Source organism: Canis lupus, chromosome 15, assembly GCF_048164855.1.
Source record: "Canis lupus baileyi chromosome 15, mCanLup2.hap1, whole genome shotgun sequence".
NCBI lineage: Eukaryota > Metazoa > Chordata > Mammalia > Carnivora > Canidae > Canis > Canis lupus.
In genome coordinates, this window is record NC_132852.1 from 60,628,676 (window position 1) to 60,640,996 (window position 12,321).

The following is a 12,321-nucleotide window of genomic DNA, read 5'->3' on the forward strand; positions in this document are numbered from 1 at the left end:
AGGGCGTGGGGCAGGTACAGGAGGCCGGGGGCGTGGGGCAGGTACAGGAGGCCGGGGGCGTGGGGCAGGTACAGGAGGCCGGGGGCATGGGGCAGGTACAGGAGGCCGGGGGCGTGGGGCAGGTTTAGGAGGCCGGGGCGTGGGGCAGGTACAGGAGGCCGGGGGCGTGGGGCAGGTACAGGAGGCCGGGGGTGTGGGGCAGGTACAGGAGGCCGGGGGTGAGGGCAGGTACAGGAGGCCGGGGGTGAGGGCAGGTACAGGAGGCCGGGGGTGTGGGGCAGGTACAGGAGGCCGGGGGCGTGGGGCAGGTGTGCAGAGGCCAGAAGCTCAGGGCTGCAGAGTGTGCAGGTCTCTTCAGCCCGGGGCCGCACGTCCTGAGCGCCGCTGTGTCCGTTGGTGGTGATGACGGTGGGGGCAGCGAGGACCAGTCACCTGCCGGGAACCCCTGTGGATGTGCGGCCAGGTGCCACCGCTCAACAGGTGATGACTGGGGCAGTGGCCCAAAAGCGGCCAGGGCAGGGGCCTCGCTCCCTGGGACCCCTGCCTGGAGCCCCCCTGGGGGACGCTGCAGCAAGGGAGGCCGGAGCATGGTGCATGAGGGGTGCGGATGCCCCGCTCCTGTGGCCCAGCCCGGCCTGCGCCAGGTGCCAGGTGGGGCAGCAGTGGGCATGGCTGCTCTGACGTGGCCGTGGAGCAACGAGGAGGGCAGCGCCGGGGACCCGAGTGGGCATAGGGATGGGGCAGCCGCAAGGGCTGGGTTTCCTCATGGGGGGAGGGGGTGGCATGGGCGAGCAGGGTTTCGGGGCGCCCTCCTCCACAGGCCGGCGTCCTGGCGGGGACCCAGAGGCCAGACGAGAGAGGCAGCAGATTACGCCGGGCCCTCCCTGGCCGGCCCTGTGGCTCCTGACCCCTGCCCTGTGGCCCTGCTGACCTGTGGGTCTTGGAGTGCTCGTCTGGACCCTGATACGCCCTGCCCTGGCCTCGGGTGGGGTGTCCCCCACCCCCCACAGTTCCCCATGTGAACTCCCTCTGCCTCCGGTCATACCTGTCGGCAGGTGAGCTCCAGGCATCACCCCCATCACTGGTGGCTGGTTACCTGGCCGATGCTGATGGCGCCTTGCAGTCCGCCGGGCAGGGCTGTGCCCGACCACGGGGTGTGGGCGACGCCAGGAGGGAGGGGAGCGCCGGCTGGCAGGTGGGGGTGCAGGGAGGCCCCGGGCCGGGTGCATGCAGAGCGCCAGGCAGAGGAGCCCCCCACCCCCGGCCCACTGGACACGGACTCCTCCTGCACGCGGACAGCTTCACCAGCGCTCATGGGGCTGACTGGCCAGGGGGCCTCAGTTTCCCTGGTGGATCATCGTGGCGGGGGGGAAGGGAAGGAGTGATGAGGTGCTTGTAGGGTGGGGACCTGGGCCCCGCCGCTCTGCTGTCCGCTTCTCCCCTGGCCCGACGGCCTCCTGCTGGCCCGTGTCCCGCCTCTGGCCCAGGGCAGGGCAGCCCGTGGGGTCCCGACCTCCCACTCTGTGCCTCTGAGCGGGGTGCCCGCGTGGGGGCTGTGGGGCGCCGGGCTGGGAGGGCGTGTGGCTCGCCGGTCCCCTTGCTGCCACACGTGCGGTCGAGGCCGGGCGGGGGCACAGAGAGGCCAGACAGGTCGTGTGTCGGCCCGGAAAAGACGTGTGCTCTGCGCAGGGACCTGTCAGCGTGTGGGGGTGGAAAGGCGCCCATGACGGCGCCTGGGGCACGTGAAGCACCTTGACCCTGCAGAACCCCGTCCGTGGCCTCCCGCACCCGCGCTGCCCGCCTCCCCCGACTCGTGGCTTCAGGAACAACTGGCACGAGCTGAGCCCCGGCTGAGCAGGTGGCCTGAGCGGACGCCCTGGGACATGGCACGGGCCCCCGACGGCCGCGCCGCCCCTGCTGCCCCTGGGCCCGGTGGGAGGCTGTTGCAGGCACCACAGAAGCACCTCCCCGGCGCTGTAAGCCTGCTTCAGGCTAGGAGCGCTCCAGCGAGGGCGCAGCGGTGGGCTCCTGGGGCTGGAGATGACCAGGGTCGCAGCAGCATGGCCGGGCCGGTCACAGGGCGGGGAGCGGGTCACACGGGGACTCGGGCGGCTCCCGGGGATGCTCGCGGGATAGCGGTTTTCTGGCTGCGCGGCGTGTAGGGGATGCCGTCCCGGTGCCGGGAGGAGAGCGCGGCAGGTGAGCCTGGCTCCGGGCGGAGAGCTCCCTGCGTGCTGTGCTGCCACCGCGTGAAGCGGCCCACTCGGGACGAGGGGTGCACCTGCCGCCCCGGCTCCTGGTCCGGGAAGCAGCCTCGCCGGCACCCGCGGCCACCTGGGCAGTCCAGTGGGGACACGGGCTGGGTGTGGAGGCTGAGGAGCCCCGCCGAGCTCGCGCCCCCCGCGTCAGGTGCCCTGTGCTCTCTCCCTTCCAGCTCGGAGCCAACGCCCTGCTTTTCCTCAGCGTGAACATGTACGGGGTCTTCGTGAGGGTCCTGGCCGAGCGCTCCCAAAGGAAAGCCTTCCTGCAGGCCCGCAGCTACATTGAAGACCGGCTGAGGCTGGAGGACGAGAATGAGAAGCAGGTGGGCGCGGGGGGCTCTCACCTGCAGGGCCACGGGGCCAGCGGGGGACACAGGGTGGGGAGCACAGCTGGGGGCATGGGGCCGTGTGGGGGGTGCAGACAGCGGAGTGTGGGCCCGGGGTGCAGGGCCGGGAGCACCCAGCGGGGAGCACGGAGCTCGGGGTGGAGATGCTCAGGGGCCTCAGGAAGAGGAGACAGGGCAGCGGCAGTGGGGACTCCGTAGACGTGGAGGGGGAGGACCTGCCACCTTCTGTGGCCCCAGCGTCAGTCTCCCAATTGGTCAGACGGTGTGCCCAGGTGACACTGTAGGGCTGGGAGGGGGCAGGGCGAGCTGCAGAGCTCGCCCCGTGGGTTTGTTGCCCTGCAGGGGCTGAGCTGCTCCAAGGCCGGCACGGAGGGCGGGGGTTTCACCTGTGGGGGGGAGGTTGGGTGGGATCCAGCTGGAATCCACTGCCTTGGAGCCGGGGTGGTGGGGGGGTGGTGAGGCAGGTCCTGACCGGCCCTGGCGCAGGTGTGGTGGGCCCTGACCCGCCGGCCAGAGGCTAAAGCTCTGCAGACCCGAGGGTGTCCCCATGACAGTGGTTGTCACGGTAACCCTGGCCAGCAGCTCGGCTGTGAACCTGGGGGGCCCCCTGCCCGGCCCCTGCCACAGCCTCCTGGGGCCGCGGGACCACCCACCCCCACCTAGACGGCGAGCCGGACCGGTGCGCACTGCCCGGAGTCCCCGGGCTCATCCCCGTCAGGGGTGCCGGGTGGGCTGGGAGCCCCCGGCGAGGCTTCCCCGCAGCGTCGGTGCTGAGCCTTGTTTCTGTGGGGTGGCGGGTGGGATTGCTCCGTACGTGAGAGCCCACCGTATCGCAGACGCAGGGCGTGGGGTACGGGCTGTCCTTCTAAAACATGCACACGCGTGTGTTTATTTATAGATACTATAACGATACCTAGTGTTTACGGTGAAGGTAGGTTGTGGTTTAGAAGCAGATGACGTACGTATGCTTAGATTGTGTGTGCGTATCTGGATGGACTTGTCTGTGGGAGATCCACGTCTGCGTGTATACGTACGTGCACATGCGTGGTATGCATGTGTGTGGGCCACATGTGTGGAAACGTGTGCATTTGGGTCTGTACACACGTGTATGTGTATATGTGGAGCATGTGTGCAAGTGTCCATGTCTGTGTATGTCTATGCGTGTGGATTTGCATTCGTGTGGACTCTGTGCATGCCAGTGTCTGTACGTGAGTGTGTGCATGTGCGTACATGTATGTGGGGATACGTGAACATATGCATGCAAACGTCGGGTGTGTGCATATATGTGTGGATGTGTGCGTAACTGCACATGTGTGGATGCGTGTGTGGATGTGAGTGTAAGTGTGTGCGCGTGTGTGCAGACGAGTGTGTGGCTGAGTGTGTGTGTGCATGCAGGCACACACGTGCGTACGATCCGGAGTCCCCGGGGCTGGTCCCTGAGCGTCTCCTGCGACATCAGCCCCGCCAACTGAGGGTCTCTTGGCCGTTTTTGAGACGCTTGCACGCGCAGCGCGGGGACCCCCCTTGGATGCCTCCCCGACATCCTTGAAGAAGCGACGTTTGGGGGCCGCCGCTGCGTCTTCCTCTTCTGAGTTTCCCTTTGCTCTTCCTCCTGTCTTCCATCTCCTCTGCGTTTCCTTTCGGATGTCTTTCTTTCCGTGCTCGGCGTGTGTCTGTCTTCATCTCTTCTCTTCCCGTGGCTGCCTTTCCCGACGACCACGTGAGGCTCTGGGCCTGTTGGGTCCCCGAGCTTGGGGTCGGCCGCGAGCGATGCTGCAGTGGTGGCCGCGGCGTGGACCGCACGTGCATGCAGACTCCCAGGCCTGTGCTCTAACCGCACCCCCGGCCCCGGCCCCAGGGGCGAGCGGTCACACGCACTCCTGCCGTCACGGGGCCACTCTGCGTGCTCGTGTCAGCTCCGCCAGCAAGGGCTCATCCCACAGAGGGGGGAGCCCAGACACCGGGAGGCTCAGGGCCGGCGTGTGGGCGCAGCAACTCTGCAAGACGGCAGATGTCACCCCGACCCGTCAGCCCGGTGACTGCTGTTACCGTGTTGTCACTCTGGGTCCGGATATTTAGATTTTCTGCATTTTCCCACGGACGGATCCACCGGTGCTTTGAATGTAGCTTGAGGCCGCTGTGCCTTCCTCCCCGGCGTGTGCGCGGGACTTTGTGTTCTCGGCACCGACGTTTAGACGCCGTGTTTTGAAAACGTGACTCCTCCCGAGGAGGAGTTCATCCCGGTTCATCGCCTGGGAGCAGGCCTCAGCTGTGTTGTCGGGAGAGCAGGTGCGACTTCGCGCCTCGCCCCGGCTCCGGGGGGGTCTCCCGGTTACGCCGTGTTCCATGTTCTCCTTCGAAGTTATCCGCGATTGCGCGTGGCTCCGGTAGCGGTGGCCTCTGAGCGGGGCCCCGGGGCCCGCCAGTCCATGGGGGCCGGCTGAGGCGGGCCTGGTGGTCGGGGGCCCGGCGTGCGTCCCGGAGAGGAGTCTGGTCTTCTTTGTCCATCCTCCACTCCCTGGCGGGCCGTGCTGCGCCTCCTGGCCCTCACTGACGCGGGACGGCCTCTCCACACGGTTGCCCTTCGTATTTCTTTGTGGCGTATGTGTTTGACCCCTCCTGGCCCACGCTCTGGCCCCGTGGGTGCCAACGGGCCGCTCACCGTGGAGAGGCCGGTGTCTCCTCCGGGGTGGTCCCTGTGTCCCCACGTGTGTTTCTCTCGCCTTGCTTCTCTCGGTGTAAACATTCAATAGTTCCATATTTCAGACATTTCCGTCATTTCTCTTGGTGGTTCACACGGTGCTTTTGGAACAGGAGGGTGAGGGTCACGTCCATGCATCTCTGGCTGGCCCAGAGCGGGCGAGTCCGGACTTTGACCTGCCATGTCTTCTCTGTTGGGGCCTGGGGGTCGGGTCTGTCACACGGGAGTAGGCTTGGCACACGGCGAGGGCTTGCGGCCCCGGGGGTCAGGTACTCCAAAGGGACTTGGAGGGTCTTTCGCTTCCAGAACAAAGACGTCCAACCTTAGGTCTTCGAAACGGGAAAGCCTTAGAGCAGCTGATCAAGAAGAAAGAATGGGCATAAGGCGGGTGTTAGGGACGGAAGGCTCGGCGGCAGATAGAGCCGTGCTAAAAGCAGACACAAGGGAAACACTCAGGATTCGTCACTAGCAGGAGATTTGAAAACTCCGAGATGCACCAGTTCCCGCACAGTTTCCAGGATCGAAACTGATTCGAGAAGCAAACAGAGGGCTCGGAAAGTCTGTGGCCACCCAAACGTTGACTTAGCAGTGACAGTCGTCTCCGGGCCCGTGGTCACCCATGAGCCAGCCATGTGGGCGTCCGGGGAAGGCGCCATTCCCGCTCCCGCTTGTCCCGGGGATGTGGGCGCAGGGTGACTCTCCAGAGTCGCCGACGTGCAGGTCGCACACACGTGGGGAGTGGCCCCTGCTCCCGGCGCTGTGCTCCTGGGCGGTCACCCCCAGGCCCTTCCTGGCGCTGAGCGGGGAGCGGGTTTTGTCTGGACGCCTTGGCGCATCCATGTGCCACGTGTGGGGCTCTGCAGGGGCTGCCGCTACCCCGTGTGTTGTCATCCCCATGATTGCCTGGACACCGTGGAAGCAGAGCTGACAAAGTTTTCTTTTCTTTTTAAATGTTATTTATTTACTCATGAGAGAGAGAAAGAGGCAGAGACACAGGCAGAGGGAGAAGCAGGCTCCATGCAGGGAGCCCGACGGAGGACTCGATCCCGGGTGTCCAGGATCCCGCCCTGGGCCAAAGGCAGGCACTAAACCGCTGGGCCACCCAGGGAACTCCCTGACAAAGTTTACTTTTTGTCTTGATCCAGTTTTGGTATCAGATAATATTGACTTCATTTAAGGAGTTGGGGGGTGTTCCCTTGGGGTAAGGTGGTATCTCGTGGTTTTGATTTGCATTCCCCAGAGGATTAATGATGTTGAGCATCTTTTCAAGCACCTGTTGGCCATCTGGATGTCTTTTTTTGAGAAATGTATATTCAGATTTTCTGCCCGTTTTTTAGTTGCATAATTTGGGTTTCCGATGTGGAGTTGTCTGGGTTCTTTATATATCTTGGATACCAACCGCTTATTGAATCTACCATTTGCAGATACCTTCTCCCATTCAGTAGGTTTCATTTCTTTTTCATTTTGTTAATTATTTCCTTTGCCGTGTAAAAGCTTTTTATTTGGTACAGCCCCAATAATTTATTTTTGCTTTTGCTTTACTCACATGAGGAGATACATCTAGAAAAATCTTGCTAAAACTGATATTTTCTGGAAAATTTTAGGTAGAATTGGTGTTAAATTTTCTTCACTGCTTGGCAGGCATGTTTAGTAAAACCATCAGGATCTGGAGATTTCTTCTATATGAATTTTATTCTTTTCATTTCTTTATTTTTTATTGGTATATGAATTTTAAAATTAAGAATTCAGTTTACTTAATAGGTTACAGAGCTATTCAGATGTTTTATTCACAGTATTTATATCTTACTGCGTGAGTTGTAGTGGCTTGTGCTTCTCTGAGAAGCTTGTCCGTATCTTTGAAATGGTCAAATTCATGTGTGAAGTGTGACTACTGTTCCCTTTATCTTTTCGGTTTCTGCAGGGTCTGTAATGATAACGTTTCCTTCCTGATTTTGTTAATTATGTCATATCAGTCTCTCTCTCACTCATTTTGCTAGAGGTTTGCGTATTTTACTGCTATATATAAAGGATCACATTTTTGTTTCGTTGATTTTGTTTTTTTTTCCTGTTTTCAGTTTCTTTGATTTTTTTCTTGTATTTATTATGCTATTCCCTCCTCTAAATTTGCTTAACTTTGTTCTTCTTTTTCCAGATTCTTTAAATGGAAGCTTAGATTATTTATTTGACAACTTTCTCTTTTTTAGTATGAGCAAGTAGTCTCATAAATTTCCCTTTCAGAGCTGCGCTCCACCGATATTGGTGTGTGGTATTCTCACTCTCATTCGGTTCTGTGTATTTTTAAAACTTTCCTTTGACATCTCCTTTCGACTCCTGGATTGCTTAGAATCCTTTTGCTTAGTTTCTCAATATTTGGAGATTTTTCTGCTGTTTTCTGCTACCGATTTTTAGTTTGAGTCCATGATTTTCAAAGACCATGCTCTAGAATTTGAATTCTTGTAAGTACGCTGAAGTTCGTGTCATGGTCCAGGATATGGCCTGTCTTGGTGTGAGTTCTGTGGGTGCTTGAAGACAACGTGTTTTCTGCACTTCTTGGGCGAGGTGTTTTATACCTGTTGTTGACATACTGTTGGCTGATGGTCTTCTCGAGTGCTCTGTATCATTGCTAATCTTTGTCCAGATTTTCTATTATTTATTTTTCTTCTTAAATTTTTTTTTAAAAAAGAGTTTATTCATGAGAGACACACACACACCGATGCAGAGACACAGGCAGAGGGAGAAGCAGGCTCCCCGTGGGGAGCCCGATGCGAGACTCGATCCCAGGACCCCGGGATCACGCCCTGAGCCAAAGGCAGATGCTCAACCGCTGAGCCACCCGGGCGTCCCTGGGTCATACTTGTTAAAAATCAGTCTGCCGATGTCTGTCTTTTGTATGTTTAGAACACTTCTCTTTCATGTAATTATTATGTCAGAGCATCCACTTGTCATTTTATGTTTTGTTTCTTTTTCCTGCTTTCCTCTGTGTTAGTCGAACGCGTTTTTAGAATTCAGCTTTGATATATCATTGTGCCCATGAGTGCGTGTCTTTCTCAGTGCTGCTTAAGGTTTTATACTAAAGACACGTAATGTCACATTCTACTGTTGTCGACATGTTACCGGGTAGGGCGAAGTGCAGAAACCCCACCTCCCTGGCCTTCAGCCTCACCTGCGACAACGCGGTCTTAAATATTTTTCTGCATACATTTGAAATATTTCATTGCATACAGGCAGTGCTGTACGGCTTGCGTCAACCAGCACGTAGCGGAGAAGGGAAGTCAGTTTTATTCATGGATATTTTTGCTTATGTTATGTCATTTCTTCCTCCCCTATGCCCAGATGCTTCCTTTTCTCCTTTTCTTTCTGGTTACAGGTCTTTCTCTTGGGGCAGGTCTGTTGGTGACAAGGCCTCCTACTTTTCCCTCTTGATTTCTTTCATTCCCGAAGGGCTCTGGGTAGACAGTTCTTTTCTCTTGCACTCGAGAAGCCGGCCACCGTCTCATGGCCTCCACGATCCCCGATGAGAAATCTGCGGTAATTCGAACCGTGTGGGCAATCTCTGTCATTCCGCCTGCAAGGTCACTAGGCTCTCCTCTGTTCTCTGCCACCTGTCGAGCCTTTTATTTCATTATTTTTTTTTCAGCTCCAACATTTGTATTTGAGTCTCTTTTGTATCTTTTATCTCTTTGCTGGAGTTCCTTTTTCTTCTTTCATTTTTTTCAGGTGTGTTTGTGGCTGTTTATCGAATGATTCTTACAATAGCTGCTTTAAAATCTCGTTAGGTATGGTGATTATTCTGTTAATCGTGCTGTTGCTGTCTATTGATTGTCTTTATTCATTTGTTGAGATGGTTCTGCTTCTCATGTGCTGCATGATTTTCTTTTTTTTTAAAGATTTTATTTATGTATTTATTCATGAGAGACACAGAGAGAGGCAGAGACAGAGGCAGAGGGAGAAGCAGACTCCCTGCAGGGAGCCCGCCTGATGCAGGACTCGATCCCAGGACCCCAGGGTCACAGCCCAGGTGGAAGACAGATGCTCAACCACTGAGCCACCCAGGCGTCCCTAATACATTTATCTTAAGTCACGTTTTGGTGTTTGTAGGACGCTGGGAGACTTTGTAGGATCCACGTTCATGAGTTTGTCTTTTGGATTTCTGGATTTGTGTTTCATTTTGCTGGTCAGAACACATCAGGCCTGTCGGCTCCTGATGCAGTGTTTACTGCTGCTTGGGGCTTTCGGGCTGGGTCTGAGATTGGACGTGGATTGCAGGTAATATCTTTATGATGTCAGAAAACTACTTTGTTCCAGGTTTTGCTGTTTTTAATCGGGGATGGGTGCTTGATCTTGCCAGATGGCGCTTTGCTCCCTATGGGGAAGTTGTGTGCTTTTACTCTTGGTTATGTGTGTCGGCTTTATGTACCATCCCTAATCTCGTGGGTGCAGCTGATGCTGAGCCCCTGGTCAGAAGGGCAGCCACAGCCTGTCCTTAGGAATTTCATGTGACAGTGGCTTATGCAAGTGTGAGCACTCTTTCCCCCTCGTGTGTGGGTTCCAGGGAGCCTCTTTATGGCTGAGGTGGCAGGGCTGATCCATGCAGCCCTTCCAGGCCAGTCTCCCATCTCTTCACTGGTCTGCCACTGCTGATGTGTGGCCCTCGTCCTCGTGAATCAAGATGGTAGGTAGAGGGCTGGACATGAAGACCATGTCCCCAGCAACAGAGGGACAAAAGGAAGAACAGGCCGTCTTTAAGAGGCATTCCAGAAGCTCTCATGTGACCTTTCACCCCCTGTCTCCTGGGCCACATCTAGCTGCAAGAGCAGGCTGGATAACGGGGTGTTTATCTTAGGTCTCTGAGCCCCAGATGAAAGTAAGGGGCTAGACGGTTGTGCTAGTGGTGACGAAGGGATGTGGGAACAGCGGCCAGCTCTGCCCTGGCCTCACTTCCAGCACCAGATGCCACTGCCCAGCATTCCCAGCGTGGTGCTCTCCTGTGGTCTGTGGCTGACTCAGTTTCCCTGTCCTAACTCCACGGTGCAGGGCAACTGATGGGATGGAGAGACCAGGTCCTGGAGGTGTGCCCTCAGCTGGGGTCCTTGGAGAGGGAGGGGTTCCAGGGCATTAGGAGAATACTGAATGGGGAGGAGGGTGTGCTGGGCACGGCGGGTGTGGGGGGCAGCCTCCCTTGTTTGATCTGATATAGCGTATTTGTAGGTGCAGGTGAGGGATTTAAGACCTGAGCCCTGAGCAGTGGGAATTGGAGGTGTGGCAGGCAAAGGGGGAGCAGGGTCTGGGGGGCAATGATCCCCTCACAGAGCACCTGCTGAGGATGCTGTGCACCTGTCTCCCTGTCTGGTGTGATGGAATTCAGACAGGGCAGAGGTGCGATGCAAGGCCAGGCCACCGTGCACTTCTCCAGGGACCCTCCGTGTGGGGCACGCTGGTGCAGGAGCCACCCCCAAGCCCCTAACCGTAGCTCGGCAGCCCAGGCGGCCCAGGGTCGTGGGGCCCTGTGACACTGGGTCTTCCCAGCAGAGCGTGAAGCCCCATGTGTGTTCTGTGGCAGCATTCTGTAGTGTCCTGGCCTTGTGCCTTGAGGCATTTCCAGCAGCTTCCAGGTGTGTTCATGTTGCTGATGCTGCCCTTGGCCTGTCCGCGAGGTGGCTTGGGTGAGGCCCTGCCCAAGCTCCCTCCACTGCCCTCACAGTCTGGCACCCTCTGCCTGTGTCTCAGCCTCGCCCCAGAGGCCCCCCAGCCAAGGAAGGGGTCGGCGTCTGCTGGCCAGGCACCAGTCACACAGCAGCTCCCACACCCCGTGTGCTGGGGCTGCCCCTCACATGTCAGCCTGGACGTGTCCATGCATGGCGTCCGTGTGCTCGCCAGCACTCAGAGCCTCTCTCCCAGGGGTCCCAGCGCTGAGAGTGGTCACAGGCCATGGCAGTAGCGTGAAGTCCCGCCGCGACATTGCAGTCTGTCCATTTGGCCGCCGTGGGCATGGGTCTCAGGGCAGAGCCAGGCCTTGCTCGGGCCACATGGTCCGGGACTCAGGTTGGCCCCGTCTGTCTGCTTGGCTCCATGCAGCATCTAGCGGCGCTTGGCTGGCCTTCCCCTCTGCGGTTTACGTGGAGACGCATGACCTGGGGAAGCTCCTGAGGGGTGTGGCCTCCATGTGTTAGGCCTGTGACATGCTCTGTGGAATCCAGAGCAGATGGGTGAAGCCCTCACACCCCTGCCCCAGGCCTCCCAGGCCATCGCCCAGAGGCCCCCTGGGCTCCGGGGGACTCTTGTCACTGTGCCGCTCTCATCGTCCTCCTGAGGTCATCACGTGGGACGTGGCCTCACGGAATGGGGCTGTGGTCCAGGAGGTCACCCGATGCCTGCTGTGGGCTGGGGGATGTCAGGGGTCGAGGGCTTCACTAGAGCTGCTGCGTTGATGAGACAGGCTGCAGCTGAGGGCAGAGGGCCCGGAGCAGAGCCTGGGGCTGGAGGTATGGAGTGAGGGAGCGGCTTCTCTTGCCCAGTCTCTGCCGTGTTTGCTCTTCTGAGCAGGCTTCCTTCCTCAGTCTACTGGGATTTCAATGTAATCTCTTTGCTTCCCGAAGCAGGCTGGGAAGGGGAGCGAGAGGCCCTGAGGGGAGGGCCTCAGATGCAGGTGTGGCCAGCTGTGGTCACGGGCCAGGGGGCTTGGGGGCGGGTGAGGATCCCTGGGAGGCAGAGAGGCAGAATGAAGCAGGTGGGGAAACTGAGTCCCTGGGAGAGGGATGGAGTCTCCTGTGCGGCAGGGCACCTCTGGAAAAGCCTAGATGTTTATTCCATTCTCTGAGAGGGAAGAAAACACCTGACTCCCAGAGAGAAGGAAGAAATTGGAAGATAGGACTGGGGTGGGGGGAGGAGGGAAATGCGACGTTGTGTACCGATCTCTGTGAGGTCATTGGACTCCCGTTTTTCCAGAGGGGCGGGTTTTACGGCCCATCTGGAGGTCCCTCTCGGGGCCGTGTTGGGCAGTAGGATGTGGAGT

At 58.3% G+C, this 12,321-nt stretch overlaps 1 protein-coding gene across 3 annotated transcripts in view; it reads left to right on the forward strand.

Annotated features, from left to right (window-relative positions):
• LOC140605339 (adenylate cyclase type 1) overlaps window positions 1-12,321 on the forward strand; it is a 102,808-nt gene that overhangs the window by 15,342 nt on the left and 75,145 nt on the right. For all 3 annotated transcript variants that reach the window (XM_072777625.1, XM_072777627.1, XM_072777626.1), the window contains exon 2: window positions 2,435-2,584. In XM_072777625.1, the coding sequence (XP_072633726.1) occupies window positions 2,435-2,584 (150 nt within the window). The remainder of the gene's footprint in view (window positions 1-2,434; window positions 2,585-12,321) is intronic.